The sequence below is a fragment of the Corvus cornix genome, chromosome 2, assembly GCF_000738735.6.
Source record: "Corvus cornix cornix isolate S_Up_H32 chromosome 2, ASM73873v5, whole genome shotgun sequence".
NCBI classification, from domain to species: Eukaryota; Metazoa; Chordata; class Aves; order Passeriformes; family Corvidae; genus Corvus; species Corvus cornix.
The window spans coordinates 29,807,369-29,827,875 of NC_046333.1; the positions used below are offsets into that span (position 1 = coordinate 29,807,369).

Here is a 20,507-nt window from a genome sequence, read left to right on the forward strand (position 1 = left end):
TGAGAAAGGACAGTTTCGTAAGAAACTATTTTTTACTGTTAATCAAACCAGAATGTTTCATTCCTTAAAGGAATGAATGCAGCCCGTTCCAAATAGCAAACTCCTGTTACTCTGCAACAACCACTTACGATTCTTAGAAATCTGACGGACTGAATCAACAGAAAACAATACCTGCTGGGGCAGTTTTTTCTTCACAATTTTTCCCATCTCCTCATTTTTGCATGTGATATTGTGACTGCAGAACAGATGTGACCCGTAAGTGCACTACTAACAATGCTGTACTTGGCTTTGACAGTGGTTTTACGCAGAGAGTGTTTGCAGAAGCAAGCCGTGCTCTTACTGACAGCACACATTGCCTGAAAGCTCTTGGCTGGCTGACAGACTGGCTTTTGTGGATTTTTCCGTAGCGATATAGGATATTATCGTCCCCTGGTCATCTATAGCTGTGGTTGCAAGCTGCAGCCCCCGCGGTGGCCAAGGCAGCATCTCGGACTGAACTTGTCAGTGCTCTCCACAACTACCTGATGGGAGGTTGTACCCAGGTGGGAGCTGGCCTCTTCTACCTGCTTGCAGTGAGAGGACCAGAGGAAATGACCGGAAGCTGAGACAAGGGAGAATTAGACTAGATATTAGAAAAAAAATTCACTGGTGGTTAGGGTGGTCAGGCATTGGAATAGGCTGCCCAGGGAGGCGGTGGAGCTCCCATCACTGGAGGTGTCTAAGACGTGTCTGGATCTGGCGCTGGGTGATGTAGTTTAGTGGTTTAGGGGTGCCAGTGGTAGTGCTGCGCTGAAGGTTGGACTTAACGACCATTAAAGTCTCTTCCAACCTTGACGATTCCATGATTCTGTGTCTCCGGGAGGTCACCCTGCCCAATACAAATACAATGCCAGGCTGCAGACGGGAGGTGCAGGGTGCAGCTACACCCGCGCTGGCAGCACGCAGCCGATCCCCGGGAGGGCCGGCAGCCACCCCGGCCCCTCTCCCGCCCGCAGGGCCGGCTGCCGCCGGACGCCAGCGCCTTCACCCGGGCGGCGGCGCGGGGCGGGCCGGCCCCACGGCGCAGGGGCGGTGCCGGTCACGCGGGAGCGCGACGGCCCCGCCCCGGCTCCGGCGGCAGCGGCGGCGGCGGGGGCGCGCGGGCGGGTGCACCTGGCGCCCTCCTCGGGGCTCCTCGTCGCCGGGACAACCGGGATCCGCCGCCGCCGCGCCTCTGCCATGGTGAGGAGCCCGCGGCGCGGCCCCGCCGCCCGGCTGCAGCGGGCTGGCCCGGCCGCCCGGGGCCCGGGGCGGGGAGCGAGTGCCGGCCGGGCCGTGCGGAGCGGCCCCGGGCCGGGCGGCTCAGCCCGAGGGGAGGGTGGCGGGCGGGGAGCGCGGGGCGCGGGCTGTGCGGATGCGGAGCTGGGCGTGCGGCCCCGCGCGGGGCTGCGCCCACCCACGCTGTAGACGAGGGGAAAAGAGTGTCTGTCTGCCCCTCTGTCTGTCTGTGTGCCTGCCCAGAGCAGGTGGGGCCGCGCTGTCCCTCGCTGTAGCACATGCCTGCGTGTCTGTGGTGAGGTGTGACGGGCGCCTTGCCTCCTCCTTCTCCCCGTGTAACGCCGGAGCAGCCATGGCAGGGCTCTGCCTGGCGTGTGGCGCGGGTCAGGTGTGTTGTCCGCCTGGATAACACAGAAGGGATGGTGTGTTTATACGGGTGTGTAGGGGAGCTGGGGAGGGATGGAGGTGTGTCTTAAAAAGTCGAGAGGAAAAGCCAGGGCGTGTGTCGGTGCACAGGGCAGGGATGGGGTGTCACCGCGTGGATGCACGGGGTGCTGGGTTTGGGCGCTGTGCTGTATCCTTATGCATGTGCCGTGAGCCAGGGTGTGGCCTGGGATATGTGTATACAGCACATATACAATCGGACATGAACGTAGTGCTATGGCTCTGTGTGGGTCTGCTGTGATTTCGGCTTCGGGTATGGTGTGTTTGTGTTGTAGCAGAGATGTGACATTGTGTGCAGGGCCGTGACATGGCATCGTATGTATGTAGTTGTGTCTGCCTGCTGCTGTCTGGTATGGGCTTGTGCCTGTGTGTATATATGGCAGATATTGGGTGTGGCATAATCTGTGGATATTTTTACAGGCATGTATGCTATGGGTGTGGCAAGGATTATCTGTACTTCTGTATGTACATAGCAGATACAGGGTATGGTATTTTGTGTGTACAGAGCAGCAGTGTCTTGTGTGTGCAAGCATTCATAGCTGTGATGTTGTGATGTGTGTGCACGGATGCATTTATAATAGACTTGTGGGGTGAGTGTGAGCACAAGGTTTGTTTCACCTGTATGAAGGGATGGCATGAGATGGAGCATATGTGTGTGGAGGGTTGCAGCAGAGGAGGAAGAGTGGCTGTGGTTTGCTCTGTGGGGAGAGCATGTGGGGATGTGACACAGTACGTGTGTGCCATGAGTGGCAGGGCAGAGATGCATCAGGATGTTTGTGAAAGGAAGATGACAAGGCATGTAAGGGGGAATGTGTAGGGACAGGCACAGCATGTTTGGAAAGATGATTGGTTTGAGCCCTGTTTTCAATTACAACTTAATTGTCTGATGCCTTACTGCTTCACAGTGATAGTTACAATGATAGATGCAGCAAGAAGGCACAGTTGCTGGTCTTTCCCACATGGGGAAATGCACAGTGTTTTAAGGCAGACAATCACTTTATGTGTATGCTTATGTGTATGTAACGATAGTAGGTTTCCTGTATTAGGTTCTGGGGAAGCGGAGGGAGCGTTCAGCCTCACAAAGGGAAGAGCTATATTCCTGTGGTGTTGCAACTTTTCGTCCTTTGCATGAAGGCTTGTTCATGCACTCCCTCTTTCTTCCCCTACACATTGCCTTCTGTTCCTTCCCAATTCTAGGCTGTATGTTCTGAACCTAAACAAAGCAACCTTGAAAACTAAAATGTGAGGTGGAATTAAAGTATGGATAGACTGTGTATGATTACAGTATACTTCTGTGTAGAATCAGTTTGGATTTGCTTTGCAAAGGTTTTGGGATGTATCTGTTGCTACAGGGAGGAGTAAACCTCAGTGAATGAGGCTGTGGATGGTGTAGCATTGGTGGAGTGATTGTGATATGACTTAGTAACATGTTCTGCTTCATGATATATTCCATCAGAGAAGATGCAGTATCTTAAGTCAGTTGAATAAAATGGATTTATCTCATGTTCTAAATTTAAGGTAGATTACAGACTGAAAAACAACTAACCAAATATTTATAAACTGCACCAGGGGAGGTTCAGGTTGGACATCAGGAAGAATTTCTTCGCTGTAAGGGTTGTTAAGCATTGGAATGGGCTTCCCAGGGAGATGGTGGAGTCACCATCCCTGGAGGTGTTCAAGAAACTACTGGATGTGGCACTTCAGAGTTATGGTTTAATTGACCATATGGTGGTGTTTGGACAGAAGTTGGATGCAATCTTGGAGATGTTTTTCATTCTTAATGATTCTATTATTCTAAAAGTAAATATTTTCCATTTACCAAACTCCAGGCATGGAGGTTTCCTTTGTGGTCCATTTTGACCAATGAGATAGCATTTAGCAGTCTAAACTCAGCAGATGTAGAATCTGCAAAGCAGCATTGGTGCTGTAACTGCACAGGTGAAATCTCAGAAATTATACCATCTGCTGTGCAGCTTCTTATATTGGGCAGCTTCTTAGTTGCACTTGATAGCTGTGAAGCTGTTACCACCATTTTTGTTATTATTCTAATATTTTTTAAGGTATTTTATTCAATCCATGCTTATGGTTGAATTGTTCTGTCTTATAGGGTTAGTCCTATTCAAGTTATTCTTTCCTTCCTAATTCTTCATAGCTTCATAGAATTAATTTTGAGCAATTGACCTTTTAGTACAGGGAATATCAATGTTCTTGAAAATCACGACTATTAGCTTACTGCTTGCTTATTTTGACAACAGACTGGAATATTCAGTCATCCTAGTTAAAATGAGGGATAGCATGGGCCTAACAGATGTGGAAAGTTTAAAATAAAAGTCAGCTTTTCAGTGAAGCATGGCAACTATTTTTAGGTGAGTGTAGAAAAGTAGTACTAGTCTTGGCACTCTGACAATATTGATCTGAATCCCAGCAGAAGGCTACACATTGACAGTACTTCAGCTGTTTCGTCATTTGGAAGTCAGAATAACTGCATTAATTTCATGTAAATTGTTATCAACTGGTAATTCTGGTAGTCTTTCTACTGAATTAGAAATGCACATAAGTGGGATATGCTACGTAGGACAAAACCAGATGAAATTGTACCACCGAAGAGTTCTCCCTCAAGCTAGTTTAGACAATAGCCACAACATTCACTTGCATTCTTTCTAATAATCTTTTTAGGAAGGCAATCCATATTCTCCATAGATTTCTGCTTTCCCTTTTTTTCTTTTTTAACCCCTCCATGTGTTTTAAGACAATGCAAGAACTGTTACAATTTCTGATCATACTTGACCTGTGTATTTTGGGTGACTTGATGTGAATGTGATAAGGCTTGAGTCCAGCTGTTTGCCTGAGCTTTTACAAAGCAGCTTTCCCACTTGAACTTTTAACGCAGCAGGGGACATTCTCATTGTTTGTAAAGCTTCTGAGAAGGAAGATTGTAAACACAGAGTAACTTCTAAATGGTGAAAATCAGATTTGCATTCTTAAAAATGCAGAAAAACATATATGTAAGGCATTAAGAGTATAATGATGAAAAATTCACTACATACTGGTATCTCCTCTGTCAATTCAATTTTTTTTTCAGGATCAAGAAATTACTTGCATGTCTGTCAAACTTAATCTAATTGTTCTTGAGACTGAAGAACAAATAGTTTGTAAAGATCGTTTTTCTCAGCCTAATTTAAAAAAAAAGTACTTTACTATGAATGTCTGAAAATCTGTGTATATAGTGTGATTCTACAAGACTGTGTGGAACCAAATGGATTATTTTTGTGATGAAATTACTTATAATTTGACTACAGTCGCTGTGAATCATTTTGTGGTGGAAGCTGCCTTAGATCTATTTCAGTATGTCTCTGTAGAATCTCAAAGTTACTTGAGTGGTCAAATGAAAGTATCTTTCTCAGGTGTTTTGAATTTAGGCTTTTGCAACTTACATTTGAGTGTTTGATACTTAAGGAGGGATTTGTTGTTTATCAGGTCAAGGAAAAATAAGCACAGGATCTGTAAGATGCTTAAATTTTGCTGTCTCAAATGACCTCCCTCTTATGCATCTGCCCCCACACCCCTGAACCAAAACAGAACAAAACCCATCCAAACAAAATTACAGCATGAATTTAAATGTTCAAATGGATTAAAATAATTTCTGTTGGGTAGTGGGAGGTAATGGAAATGCAGCAGTGGTTGATACAAGGGCACCTCAGCTGAAAAAAATGAACTATAGCCAGTTTCTTGAGGGATTCCCCCTGAGTTTTTATCTTCGTGTTAGAGGAACCACTGCTAGAGGAGGACTGGAAATTTGCCCTTTCCTGGACTTGTGCATTTTTGTCTGTTTGGAACTGTGAATCCCTGCTGTGTAGCCCACAAGAAAGTACTCAGAATTTGGTGTCAAGCTGCAGCACTTAAAATATTTGCCATACATCATGTTATACTCTTCTTTTTCTATTCCATTGTTTTCCAGTGTTCTCCTTGGTAGGCAGAAGGAAACAGTAAATTTGGTTTCCATTGGATTTGATTGCTGGTTAGCCAGTATGTTCTGTAAATTTAAATCAAGGAGACAAGGACATCATCAAATCTGCATAAATGTGAAACTTTACCAGTATGTCAAGTTTGTATGTCTTCAGAGGTTGAAATTGAGGTCAGAGCTTCACAGAGAAAAGCTATGATTTCCATATCATAGCTTGATGTTACGTAGTAGTTATATAAATATTAAGAGGCAAAATGTCTAAGTGCGCTTGTAGATTATAGACTATTTTCAGAACTACTTCTGGAATAAAAGTATCAAGATCATTTTATTTCTGCAGAAATTCAAGAAATGTACATTTTGGCAAATACTGAATGTTCAGTTTCTCTTCTAAATCTCAACCTATTGCCTTTCTTAGAACAGTTTGAAAAAGATGTTTTGGAAATGCTACTATGATGCTATTTCCTTTGAAGCCAAGTGTAACTACTGCTTGTAACCCTGAACAGGTGCCTAATTTTGTCTCTTATAATTGAAAGCTTTACATATATGGCAGCTTTTATTAGTTATGCACTACGTATATGGCATGTGTAGCCACAGTACAGACTTTTTTCTTTTTTTTTTCTGGTTCACTTTCTAGGGAGATTTGCCTTGTAGAGATTTTCCCTTCATAGTAAAGATTTCATGCTCAGTACTAGGAAAAATCTCAGTTCTGACGTAGTGTTTATGAGGCAGATCAAGCACTGCTTTGAAATGGCTTTGTAGGAACTATAGAGCCATTCCTGTAATAAGCCATACCTTTTATGTCTCAAATGTGTTTTTGAAGAGCAGTTATGGAGGGAGAGTATTAGTACTCAAAATTTCTGTTTCTCAGGTGCTTAGAACAAGGGTTCTGACTGCTTCAACCATGCAGTCAGTATTTAAAATGTAATTTCATTTACAGTTTGAGCTAAGTGCAATAAGAAGAATTGCCTTTCTGGATATGAGATTGCGTGACTGGAGGGAGGACTCCGTCAGTTCAAATTAGAATGGTGCAAACTCCTGGGGAAATGGACCTGCAGAAGAATCTCCGTGTGAACACTCCAGGAGGATTTCAGGTCTCTGTTGTCGTGCCATCAGCCTGTTAGTTTGTGTGCTGATATTGAAGACTGGGAATAAAACTTAGCCATATGTATGTCAGTAAAAACAGCTATATGCAGAAGTGGGGATTCAGAGGAGTTTTGAAAGGTGTTCTCCTAAGGGCTTGATGAATCTGTGATGTGGATTAAATTTGGGTGGCTGAGACTAAATGGCTATCATTTAGTCTCATTGCTAATTAGTAACATTGCTACATTGAAATGAATGGACACTAACTTTTCTCTTGGATTGATTTTTTTCAGAAACATATCATGTTCTGAATGCCTTTGAGAATGTGTATTTATAGCATGGTTCTACAAAATTGCATGACACCAGCTGGATTATTTTTGTGGTTACACAATTTGTAATTTGAGCACACAGTCCTTGTGGATGTTGTGATGGAAACTACCTTAGAGTCTTCTCCAGTATTTCTGCTTAGAGTCTCAAAGTTACTTGAGTGGTCAAAGAAAAGAACTTTTCTCAGGTGTTTTGAACTCTAGGCTTTTGCAAATTCCGTTTGAGACTCTGCTTGATGTTTAAGGAGAGATTTGTCTTTTACCTGGTCAAGAAATACAGAATCTGTATGCTTAATCAACCTTGTGAGGGGCTACTTTGTACCCTTGTGATGGGTTACAGGCAACAACTGCTTCATCCATCCGATTTTAGTATTCTGCCATTCTCCCACTCTGAGAGCCCATAAAGATGATGATATGGGTTTCCCCATATTCCACTTGAAAGTACTTTATAGATTAGACTGCTAATTGAATGCTTTATTTTAATTTAGTTCTTTTAGGAATGATGTCTAAATGCATCATCATGTACTGTTTGGAAGGGTATAATCTTAGAAGACGAGTAATGGATAATTATCTGAAAAGGGAAATGTTCAGTCATTATTTTTTTTTAAGACAAAGCAAATTGAAGGAAGGATTTGCCAATCAGTATATGACTAACAGATGATGAGGATAAAACTTCGTCAAACCTGTTTTTTCAGCTGTCTCTCTGCGTATGTGTAGAGAATATATGGGGACACAATTAACAGATTTTTCCAAATTTCTTAGTGTTTAAATGGTAGTTGTTGGATTTTATTTTATTTTTTTTTTCTTTCCTAATCTGAACTAGACTAGTCTCGGAAGATTAGGTAAGGAACAGTTTATTTTTCTATGTGGTTTGGGTTCGTTTTGCCATCTCTGGTAGTGGTTAGAACACGATGCCTTGAAAGGCATATGTGAGCTGGGTGCACCTGAACGAAGGGTTAATCTTCCACGTAGCTCCTATCTCAGAGTAACATGGGAAAAGCAGAGCTTGCAAGCCTTTTTTGCCAATAGTAGTGTAATGGCTGTTTCTTTCAATGAAGTATTGGATTGAACATGTTTTCTGCCACGCTGGCTACCAAACACCAGTTACATGATAGCTAGTATTGATAAAATGTTATCTTTCAACTGAATTTTAGACCTGCAAGTAATTAGGTCAAACACTAATTCTGCAAATCATTGTATTTCCCCTTTTTAACAGGCAAAAATAGTAACTATCACACTGGGGTCAGAGGATTGATGGCTGTTTGGTGACGCAGTAGGAGACAAGGCTGAGTGTTGCATTAGAGTATGGGCATCTCAGCTAACAGATCAAGTTAACCTGTTAGACCTTGATACCCTGGCTGCTTGCAGGAATGAAGCTGTACTCTTTAAAAGGCTTGATTGGTGGTTTCCAAACACGTTGTTGGCAATAGGTCACTGCCCTTCTGAAAAACACACAGGAAAGGGTGATATGAGCTGTTCGAGCAACTGAGGATGGACTGGTGTCCTCAAGGCAGTAGGAAAGGCAATCTCCAAGCTCCTCCTGCTCTGCACTGGGGGAGGCACTTGAGTTGGAACAGCCAGAGGCCTCGAGGTAGTTGTGCAGCTACAGACATCAGCTCTGAAGTTCACAAATGACCTTGATCTGTCACCCAGTAAGAAGAGGGCCTTGCAGAGCCAGGCTGAAGCCCTGCAGTAAAATGTGAATGATGTGGTATGAATACCAGTGCTGGCAAAACAAGAATGATGGCTCTTCTGGAAGAGAATCAAGCAGCAAAGTGGGCAGTGTGGCCAGCTGCTTCTGCCTGGAAGGTTTTATTATGTTGGACAGCACTTATTCTGGGGAAATTTTAAAAACATTATGGCCTTTTTAAGCAGCCTTAGGTCATTGGAAGGCATTAAGGAAAAACAGAGATGTGCTCAGGTGCATTTGTTCTTCTCTGAAGGTGAACCTTAACTCTTTAAGATGCCCAGCACCATAAGAACAGAAGTATTTGATATGAGATGTTGCTTTTGTTCAGTCAGTTTGTCATCACAGTGTTAGAAGAGAAAATACCCCAAGAAAAGATCAGTGCAAAAGATTCCGGGGGTATATGGCAGCAAACAAGAAGCTATAAGGCTACTGAAGACCATGTCCTGGGCTCTAGTAGCGTGTGTCCAAAGGGAAGAAAAGGTTAGCAACCACAGCAGACGAGAAGGCTGGATTTTAAAATGCACAAAGGCAAAGCCTGATCCAGAGCAGGGTGAACAGCTGGAGCATAGGAATGAGAGCCTGGAGGGCAGAGAATGTCTGTGTGTTGAAATAAAAAACTTTGCCAGTCTGTCTCTGCTGTAGACAAGCTTGGTTCAAGATGGGATTGCATTTCAAGGTTCACTTTGGTGTGTCTTAGTTTTTATTGATGATAGAGGAAGCTTTACCATGGGTTCTAATTCAGCAGGAGTCCTGTGCCATCAGCTGTTGTGTCTTTGATACCACTTTTTTCAGTTCTGTTGGCAATGTATAGCCTGTCTAACGCTCCTTTTGTTGCCTGGATACGGCTACATTTTGCCACTTGCATGGTGTTAAATGATTCTGCCTGTCTGATGCATTGATTGTACATTTCTGGAGGAAGGCCTAGCTAGCAGCAATTCTCTGAGCATTAGAGAATTTTATACGTTTATACTAGAGTGTAACATGGGATAATCTGAAATTTGTGGTAAAGGAAGGTTGTTTTCCCTCTTCTTCCTCCTCCATTTTTGTAGTGTATTTAAATAGAGAGCTTTTTAGGATGCCATTCATTACTTTAGTTTGCTTGTGAGCTGCTCTGGGTAATAAAGCCAATCTGGTGGCTTTCCTACCACTATAGCACCAGGCGCTTTCAGGCACATGGTAAAAGGAAAATTGCACAGGCAACAATTAGGTGTCTCAACTGAGGAGGAGAGATACGCAGCAGGTTGCTGGGTTTTGTGTTTGGCAACAGAAATCTGCACCTCAAAATCTGCACATCAAAAAATTGAATAAAAAATTTTTAAAAAATTTGGTTTTACCATGTCTATTACTGCATGAATAATACTTAATAAAAATTGTTCTTGCCAGTGAAAACCTGAAAGACTTGATGCTTTATACATTTGGCTGTATTTACAATTTAAGTAGAATCTGTGCTCTGTCAACCACAGAAAGGAAGGAAATAAATGATTCAATTCTAGCCTCCAGTCTCCTTTGGTGAAAATGACCCAACATTGTTTTTTTTTCCTGAATTGATAAATAATTCAGCCTTATTTTCAGTATATATGCCACTAGCTGATGATCTTTAGAGTCTTTCACACTTCATCTTCCCCAAACCTACTCTTGCCCATAATTCCTTTAGCATGCTACTAAGCAAGGCTATTTTTGAGAGTCTGGGTTTTTAATAACTTTTGATTTGAAAAGTTGACAGGTTGGAAGTCCTTATCTACTCTGATTTCAGTGGAAATTAAATACATAAATATCTCTGTGGAACTGAGCCATAATGGATGAGCTGCTAGCAAAACTGTTTCATCTGTTAAGAAAATAGGCCTCTTCAATAGAGGACCGAATGACAACTGAAATTGCATCGTTAAAAAAAATATAAGGGCTATCATCAAAATTAGCAGTATAACCTTATTTTGATCTTGAAATAACTCTATCAGAAAAGATTTCTTCATTTCATTAATTTTGGTGAGAACAGGAGGCCTTTATCACTAGCTGTTAGAGCAGAAGAGATTAATGTGCTGCTTTCAATGGTGGCAGGCTAACTGTGGTGTACCAAGAAGTTAGGTTCTAGGACTAGTGGCAATTAGTATGTTTAATAATATGGAAAGGGAATTAAAATGGGGAGGTTATGCTTTTTGGGTTTCACAGATTTACACAATGGATGCTTTATTTATATAATAAAGAGATTTTTTAAAAGTGTAGTTGCTAAAGAAATTTAATGTAGGAAAGTATCAGGTAATTTTTAAAGAAAATAGTCCCTTTTTAGCTCATTAAGTACCGTGAAGATATTACCAAGAGGGGTCAGCTAAGGAATGTAAGAAATGGCCCAAGATTCATGTAATAAACAATTACAGTTTTCTCTTGTGGATTTTGTCTTGTGTTATTTCTTCTCGCAATTCTTTTAAGAATGTAGAGATCTTCTGTGTCTCTTCTTGTATTTACAGAAAATTTAAAACTGGTTTTAGAGTAACATTTATTGCATATGTTCAATCTCATCCTTTTTCCATGTGCAGAGATTCATCCGTTGTGTTTGGGAATTTTATACAGTTAAAACCATACTTTTGTAGAGTTTGAGATACCCTGTCATTAATACAGTCAAACTTGCTACCAAATACAAAAGCAAAGAGAGCAGAAATATTCTTTCTATGTTCAGGGTATTCTTAATTGTTATTTTGGATTATTGTGTACAGGTATTCTAAGGGCATGTCATTGTCAGCATGCTCTTTAAGTGAAGGAAAAAATCATATTTGACAGGAATACTGGAATATTTTTTACAGTGATTGAACACTTCCTTAACTGAATGTTTTTGGTGAATGATTTTTTTTTTATAAATAGAAACAGCAAACTAGAGGGTATGTAATAAAAATTAAGTAAAAAATAACAAGAAATGTACATGAATGTACTAGGGTTTTTGCTTCATTAATGGAAATTTCGAATGATCCGGAACTGTTCTTCATTAATGGACATTTTAAATTATCAGAAACTGTTGAAACAATGAATGTATTGTCCTGTTTGCACCTTCTGTCTTTTCTCTCTGCTTGCATGCATTTCAAATCATGTTACGAATGTTTACCTAGGAAATGACTACTCCAGTTGTCCTGTGTCTGTTCTCTGTTTGGGGGAAAACTTATTGAGGAGCCTTTAAAGCAGCCCCTTTCTTCTTCTGAGATGCAAATGCACTATGGCTCCAGAGGCTAATAAACTTTCACAGATTAAAAGAGTACTATAAAGAGGTGCTTTCATTTTTCTAGATGTGCTTATTCCGTAATAATAATACGTTATTATATGAGAACTGCTGCTAATGTGTACAAGAATGCATAAAAGTTACTGTTTGAGGGAAGACAGCTTTGAATGTGTTTGTGGCCTTGTCTGTGGCTGGTGTAGCAGGCATGGTACTTTTTGTGGATGGGCAAGTTGCACACTTCTCATAGTATGTCATAAAAGCTGTGGTTTTTTTCCAGTTTTAACTGGGATTCCTAAATGAACCATATTGGTCAGATACGCTGTCGCGTATTCAAACCAGCTTGTCCATCCAACTTTAACTTTAGAACTATCTTACATAAACATAAAGATTATAAACCTTTTTCCTAAGAGCTGCTGGTTTGGTTGTAGGTTTAGCTTTTCAGCTTTGTCTCAGTAGGAGAATACTTACTACTGTGCTATGATTTGGAGCGATTTCACTTTTGTTGATGAGTTGTTGGAAATACTATTTAACACAAAGAGCTATAACGTGTGCTCAAGTCTTTAGAGTAACTTGCCTCATACCTTACTAACTCAAATCCTGTGTTATCCTCACAGAGTGAGCATATATATATATGTATATATATGTATATATATATGTATGTATCTCTCTCTATATAGATATCTCCATGTTACTGTATACTCAAGAATCTGGTGTAAAGAAAAAAAAGGATAGATTTTTTTTTATATAGGTAAAGTGACAGCACACACGTAAACTAGTAGCAGTCTGCAAAGTAGCATTATTTAAAAATATATACATGTACGTATCTGCTAGATGATGTAACTTTTGAGGAATTATCTGCAGCTATAGAATACTTTAAGTTAAAAGGGGACTTCTAGGTCTGTGATACTGAATGTTCAGATTCTGAACCAAAATTAATGAGATCTAAGTTCACTTGTCTGTTTTACCACAGACCTTGTGTGCTCTCACGGAGGTGACATCCTTTCTTTCTGGCTTATGTTTCCAACCTGCAATACACAGGAATATTTCCTTACTTGGCTCTTTAGTGATCCTAACTTCTATGAGGATGGCATATATGTCCCTTTTTTCTGAATGAGTTCTGCAGTAAACACAATTGGCATATTGACTGTTCTTTAAAAAAAACTCCTGATATATGCTATTGTTTTCAGGCAGTTTTCAGCTGCAAACTTTGAGCAGCATATAATATAAAAATGGCACACGTGTGGATAATTCCTAAACCTGAGTTGTCAAAGTCAGAAGCAGTCAACCAGTTCTAAAAATGTTGTTGATGTACACTGTGTATTTCAGCCTAAAGGCTGAAAATATCACCAGCAATGGGTATTGGATATAAAACAGCCAGAGCAAAGCTGAACCTATGGTCAGTCATGTGGAACTGCTTAAAGCCAATGTCTCTCTTCTGAAGGAGCTAGAATTGTCCTATTGAAATATATCTTCATAGTCGTTTTACATTTTGAATACCTGTAGTCCCTAGTCTGTGAATAAATGTGCTACTCCAGTTGCCAGAAAAGGAAGCTTGATTAAACTTGTCAGTCCTATTGAAAGTTGACAGCTTTATTGTCCTTAGATGTGGGGATAGCCGTGCACAGAGGTAGTAGGTGAAGAAATCTGTGTCAAAATTGAAAAAGTAGTGTGCTGTTAAACTTGAAATCAGTCTAGGATGTACTGGAAGAGAAAAAAGATTCTTGGCAGCAGCCAGGAGGTTCAGATTTTCAAATCTTACAGTATTTTATATTTTCAAAATTCCCAGATGTGTAGTTTTTGCTGTCTCCCTTCTTTTGTGAAGACAGAGCCAAGCTTATATTTGACTTTTTTTTTCATTATTTGCTTTTATGGACCTGTATTCAGAACTACCTTCCTTTTTTCTTTTTTCATTTTCTTTTTGACCAAGAAGCAAAGCAAATAGTTTCCAAGTATTCACTGTGTCTGGATGGTAGGATAAACAAAGGGTGATAGCCTTATGTCAGTAACAGCATATGCTTAATAAAGGGAGAAGATTTCTTCCAGTTGTTTCCATGTTTTGTGTGATTTTCGTATTTACCTTTTAGCATTCACAAAACTCATCTATTTTGGATCCTTCTTCGTAGTTTTTGTTTCTGGTATTATGGACAGCAAGTGGACTCCATAAAGCTCTTCTCTTTACACAGGAAGTGATTGCTTGTGGCTTTGACATCTTCCAGTCTTTGCCATAGTTCTTTAAATTCTAATTCACCTTCTGTTTTGTTTATTGCTGTGTTCCTCTGGTAAAATTTCTCAAAGTTAAATATTTAGATTAAGTAGTAAATCTGGTCAACATCTTTGTTTTAGTCTTTCTATTTAGCTGTTGACTGTATAACCTTAGAATTGCCTGCTTTTTTCCTTGGACATTTTCTTCTAGTCTCTTTTTTTTTTTTTTTCCTTAGGATATGTATCAATAATATGAAGTTTGGGTGAGAGGTATTTTCAGTTTTTCTTGGAGGATTTCTTGACATGCTTACTTTGCTTATATAGCAGCTGCTGCCCTATCTGTGGCACTAAATTTTTAAAATGTGTAGATAGTTATATTTTATCTGTGTCCACATACGTGGGCCAAAGTATTTGCACTGTAGACAGTGCAAAGGGCGGGATGACCTGAATACCTAGAAATGTCCAGTTCGTTTTCTGTAATGGGACAGTTTTAGGACTGTGCAGCCAGTGTGTGTTTGTATGTGCTTGCTATTGCTTGAAGTTTCACTACTGCTTAAAATACTTCTTTGTGGAGTGTTAAGTGCGCTTGTTTAATGATTATTAAGTTGCTCCACAATTTTTGTGTGGTTAAATCTTAGCACTAGGGAAGAGCAGGTATATGTGGGGGTGTGGCTTTATTTTGTACACTGAAATAATTTTATAGTGTTGACAACTAACATGTTGAAAACTTGATATTAACGGTAATTTAAGAGAATTAAGCGCCTAAGTAGAAGGTGAGTAGCCTCTTTAAAAGATGTTTTACTCGTTGGTTTTTAAAATAGTGTTTTTTCTTTCTGTTTTAGGTTTTCTCAAGTAATGATGAAGCCCTTATTAACAAAAAACTACCCAAAGAACTTCTGTTAAGGTAATTCTACATAACATTGTAAGGAGTAAAAACCTGAGGATTGTATGTTGCTTATGTGTCTTACAAGCTATCAAGTGCTATTCATTCTTTCTTAAATCCTCTTGAAATAAATAATAACACATCTGATTTAGTTCTTGGAATTCTTGAACTTGTTGCTTTGATTTGTTCTAATGTGTTCGAATTATACTATACTGTGGAAGATGCCATTTAATTGTGATTTTTGACTTGCATGTCAAGAAGTGAAATAAAATGTCCAAAAAACTTTGGTGTACCAAGTAGTCAGCTCTTCCACACTGCACAAGCTTTTATATCTGTCTGAAGAGCCTAATTCTCTGTAGTTCACACTCTTTGTGCCGTGAACTTTATTATAACAAAATAAAATACTAATTCGATGTCAGAACTTCCAAAAAAGTCACTGCAGTGAAAAGCTCTATCTATTACCATTACTGGCAGTCTGTGTTATATAAGGTAGAACCAGCAGAGGGATCTTTCTTATTGTAGTTATTGGGTTACTCATAAATTTTATCAGCTTGCTGGTGTGTGAGTAGATCATCTTTGCAAAAGTTACCTAGAACTCCAAGATCCGTAAGTTCAGCCCATGACTGATGGATGTCTCACGCTCTCATATGGTTGGAAGTTGATTTCAAGCAAAGTATAAATCAGCTGCCGAATGTGGAGCTATTGCTTGGTTGGATGTGGCCACTTCAGAGCTGGAACTGAACCAGGTCAGCAACGTCTTCTGTACCTACGTAGAGGTTTTGTTATTGACTACTCCTTAAGGTGAAAGAAAAAAAAGGAAAAAAAAGTTCACTTGCGATGGTGCAATTACAGTTTTTAGTGTGGTGTTATTAAAATTGAGCTGATGATTTTTTCTTGATATACTGAAGAGATGCTTGGGTCAGCTTGCATGTATGTCATTGCTTCCAGTCTGATCTGAAGTGCAGGAATGTCTCAATGGTATTTTGCATCTTGTGCCCAAAGAAAATGCTCCTGAAAACATTGTGCCTATCACAATGCTTTCTCAATGTATTAAAAAAGCAGACTGTTGGAAGGAATTGAATTTCAAAAGGTTTTTCATTTTTGTTGAGAAACATTCCTTATGGTGGCAGTCTGTAAATTAGACTCTTAGAACTGTTTAGAAAATGTGATTAAAAGAGACACATCACTGAATGATGCCCTGAACAGAAATTCTCATACATTTGCTTTGTTGCACTCAATGCTACACACGAACCACAAGATAAAAGTCAATGTAGGATGTTGCCTCCTTAGCTAAAAATCATGATCTGCAAGCACTTATTTTCTAACATTACAACTCTCCCAATATTTGTGGAAATTAGTGTCCTTTTCACTGTTATGGATGCTAAGTATCTGATTTATGTAACTGAACAGAATTTGTTGATATGGTGTAGGCAGTGAAAAGTATCATGCACTGAGATAGTAAGGACATCTTCTTTTGCAGCATCTTTCTTATGAGAGAGGCTGAGGGAGTTGGGCCTGTTCAGCCTCAAAAGCAGATGACTGAGAGGAGCCCTCATCAATGTTTATCTGTACCTGAAAGGAGGGTGCCAAGAGGATGGAGCCAGGCACTTCTCAGTGGTGCCCAACAATAGGACAAGAGGCAACGGGCATAAACTGGAACACAGGAAGTTCCACTTCTTTTCTATGAGGGTGACCAAGCACTGGAGCAGATTGCCTGAAGAGGTTGTGGAGTCTCCCTCACTGGAGATATTCAAGAACCATCTGGATGCAATCCTGTGCCATGGGCTTCAGGATGACCCTGTCTGAGCAGGGAGGTTGGACCAGATGACCCGCTGTGGTCCCTTCCAACCTGACCCATTCTGTGATTCTCTGATTTTAAAGAATTCAGCAGGAGAAAACCCACAAACAAGTCAAAGTAATTAGGCTCTACCAGTGGCTTAGCTGTTTGTTCTTATATTCAAGATAGCTTCTTACAAAGCAACTTGAAGGATGTGTAGGCTTATCTTGGATTTGACCAACTGAGGAAGTGGTGCAGCTAATCCCTGCCACTACGCTGTTATGGCAGTGTCTAAAGAAGCCTTTTGCACGGTTTAAAGGCTTTGTGGGGCTGGAACAGCAATAAAAAATATCCCAGGCCAAGTATACGCGGAACTGATTCAGCCAACCATCTATTTTTTGTGCACATATGTCCTTTTTGCAGTTGCAATTTGATTTACCAAAGTAGTGTTGCAGATGTAGCTAGAAGAGTTGATGATCTGAGAAACTGAACTGGGACTGTCAGCTTTCTCAATAAAGAACATGATGATCTCATGCTGAATGCTGGGACTGGGTTTGCTCTGCCAGAGAGAAATAAAGTGCGTATTTCACTATACCCACAAGATTGTGCTGATCACCAGGGTTTTGGAATGGAGTGGAAGGGAATGGGTGGGAGAGGTGCTCTGTAAACCTCCATTTGAAATTGTACTGCTGCAGGGACAAACTCACAAGGCCAATGGCAGAGCATGTTAGAGAGAGGGACATGCAATTGGGTTCTCAACCCTGCAGAGTGTAGATACCTAAGGAAGTTTCAGGGCACAGACCTGCCTCTCTAAAGGTTTATCAGTGGGGAATTTGTTTTATGAGCCTGCATGTAAAGGCTTTTGCAAGACTGAGTCTGAATGCCTTTCGACTCCTGAAACAGTATGTGCTAATGCTGCAACATTTTAAAATTGTCTTGCCCTATGGTTATGACAGGAGAGCTTAAATATTGCTGCACTGAGTGTAATTAATATTCTAATTATTTTTCCTTTATTAGCTATGCAGTCTACCTTTTAATTAAAAGGAGAGTAGACCAGTTGCAGTGGAAACATTTTGCTCACAGAGCTGGAGCTGAGTAGTAAACACCACTGAAAGTGTCATCAAATGCACTTAGTTTGCAGTTTGCTTGTATCAGATATGTATGAAAACTGTTAGAAAGCACTACAGCCCTCTTTAAAAAAACCTCTGTTGGGCTTGTGGAAAAAAAGTGATTAATAGCTTGTTACAAATATATGGAAATTAAACGTAAACACAGTTTCTTCTGTTGTCAGAATTGGTCTTGTTCTCGTTTGCATTGAGTATTTAAATTTACGTAATCTGGCTATAACAAGCAATCAATCCAATTTTTTTCTCTAATATTGAAAAACTTCTTGATGGTAGATGGAATAAAACCACTTTGAAATTTATTCATAAAATAGTGTTGCTATACTTGCATACTCTAAAGTTGAACAAAGTAAGTCCTTGGTCTTTTACTGCAGTTCATCGTCATCATCATCATCATTATTAATATTATGATTGCAATTATTATTACTATTGCTAATGTAACAACCAGAATTATATTGGAAGGTTTTCAAGCCAGTGTCATGTTTGTTGCACATTTTCTGTGGAGTATCTACCATGCTTGTAAATAAATGATTGAGACCCCCAGCTTCTCAGGCACAAAACTCATTTGAAAGGAAAAGAAACCAGAGATTATTTGTTCTTGCTCAGATAACTGGGCAGAGGAGGAAGAGGATTTCTGATTAATATGGATAGTGTTGGTTTTGAAGAAGACCCTTGTTTGCAGGGGCCAGTTATACTTTGAGGTTGGTAGTATAGTTTGAGTGGAGAGAGGGAGTTATTTAATTTGTAACTTTTTCTGGTTTATGGACATTTATTTTTATTGGTAGTATTGGAGTATATTTTTACCTGTGAAAGAAACAGTCTGCTTCTAAAAACTTTCTTTTTTAGTATTCAGGCTAAAGGAAAAATTATCACCCCTGTTAGCTGTTGCAGTGCTATTAGTTTGCCAGTTGGCAAGGAATGCTCTTTCCCCTCTGCTATTACATATTGCAAGAATAAATGCTCAGTTGTATGGTGTTTAAGTAAGAATTGTGTGGTGGTGTTATAAATCATGTCATTTAAACAGTTTTTGGATGATTGTAGCTTAATTTTTTTTCTTAGCCTGTGTGTTATGGGAAAGCATCAATTGAATATACAGAACATTCACTGTAGAATTGCATTGGTGTCTGAAATTCATAAACCCATATCTGTCACCAGAAGAATCAGAAATCAAGTCAGGCCAATACAGTTTTAATGGTAACTTTTCTAGTAAGACGTCACAGCCTTTAAGTGGCTCATCTTTGGTTTTGATTCATGTAAATTGCTGGGGAAAAACCCTAGAAAAATGGATTATTACAGTTACAGTGTGAATTTGAAAATAATTTAAAACAAAAAAAAAATGAAGTGTATGTAATTAATGTTAGAATGCTCTGACAACAGCTTTTTCTTCCTTTCTTTTTTTTTTTTTTGGTGCTTGATAAAAAGCGATAATGCACTTTTGAAAAGGGAGATACAGCCAGTACTTTTGGCATGTAGAAAGATAGATAGCATTTGTTCATTTGTATTTTAACTGCTAATGTTCTGTACTTTTTTTCACAAAAATGGTAAGCTTAGAGAACAGAGATGTTTGTTCCTTTCTGCCACTTAAACTACTTTCAGTTCCTTTCTGCCTACAAAGTACCAACTTCATAAATTGTACCACAAATATAGAAACGATTGTGAGTTCTGCTATAAACCATACTTTTTGAGTGCATGTACTCAGGAATAGATCTTAGCCATCAGTCTCAAAATTTGAGTGGCCAATTAGATTTAGAAGATGATAAGCAAAGTTTTGGGACTGAAATTAGGAGAGGAGTCCAGGAGTGGTGTTCCAGCAGCAGCTCTTCTTGTAGGCAGGAACATGCAGCTTGTGAGTTTAATAACGAAGTATAAGTTTTCATGTTTCTATTCTTTGTTTTTATTACTGCACACTGCTTTTTGCTCGGCTTTTAGTGTGTTCATTGTTGTAGAGAAAAAGTTACTGTAACCTTAAACCTGGTGAAGTCAAACACAGTATTTGATGTATTTGAAGTGATGCTTTACCATCTGTGTGCTTGAATGTGGGGGAAATAAATAAGAAATACAGCAAAGACTACAATAAGAAATTGTCATAATGCCATGGGTATTTCTTAGCTAGGTCCTGGAGGTACTTGGAGGGCCCACAATTATGTAAAATTTGGCTGCTGTATCTTAGCATACAGAGTACTGACTAGTGAGTCAAAGAAATGAAAAATATAAAACTTTTGTCTGGAGCAGTTCTTGATTGGTAAGAATTTTGTAAGCAGAAAAACAATATATGTGTTTTGAAGGGGAAAGGAAAAAACAATCTGTCATCTCAGACATGATTCATTTTCCCCACTACAAGGATTTGTATAATTAAATGGGGAAATATTTCACCCTGAATAGCTGAGACTGCTGTTTAGTGTTTGACAGTCTCAGGGAAACGTTCCAGTTCTATAATGCACATGCAATATTTTATTTTGATTTTAGAGTGTTTTGTAAGTCTTCAAAGTCCCCCTGTCTGCCAAACAACTGCAGTTTAACTATTTAGAGTTCAAATTGATATAAGTATATAAACTATT

At 39.7% G+C, this 20,507-nt stretch overlaps 1 protein-coding gene across 2 annotated transcripts in view; it reads left to right on the forward strand.

The window, feature by feature from the left end:
• Nucleotides 1-1,116: 1,116 nt before the first annotated feature.
• Nucleotides 1,117-20,507, forward strand: part of FBXL2 (F-box and leucine rich repeat protein 2) — a 50,957-nt gene continuing 31,566 nt past the window's right edge. Inside the window, exons 1-3 of one of the 2 annotated variants that reach the window (XM_039549847.1) lie at nucleotides 1,120-1,221; nucleotides 6,603-6,756; nucleotides 15,008-15,069. In XM_039549847.1, coding sequence (XP_039405781.1) covers nucleotides 6,688-6,756; nucleotides 15,008-15,069 — 131 coding nt within the window. In that variant the 5' untranslated portion in view covers nucleotides 1,120-1,221; nucleotides 6,603-6,687. Of the gene's footprint in view, nucleotides 1,222-6,602; nucleotides 6,757-15,007; nucleotides 15,070-20,507 lie in introns of both variants that reach the window. The other variant, XM_039549848.1, reaches the window with a different exon arrangement.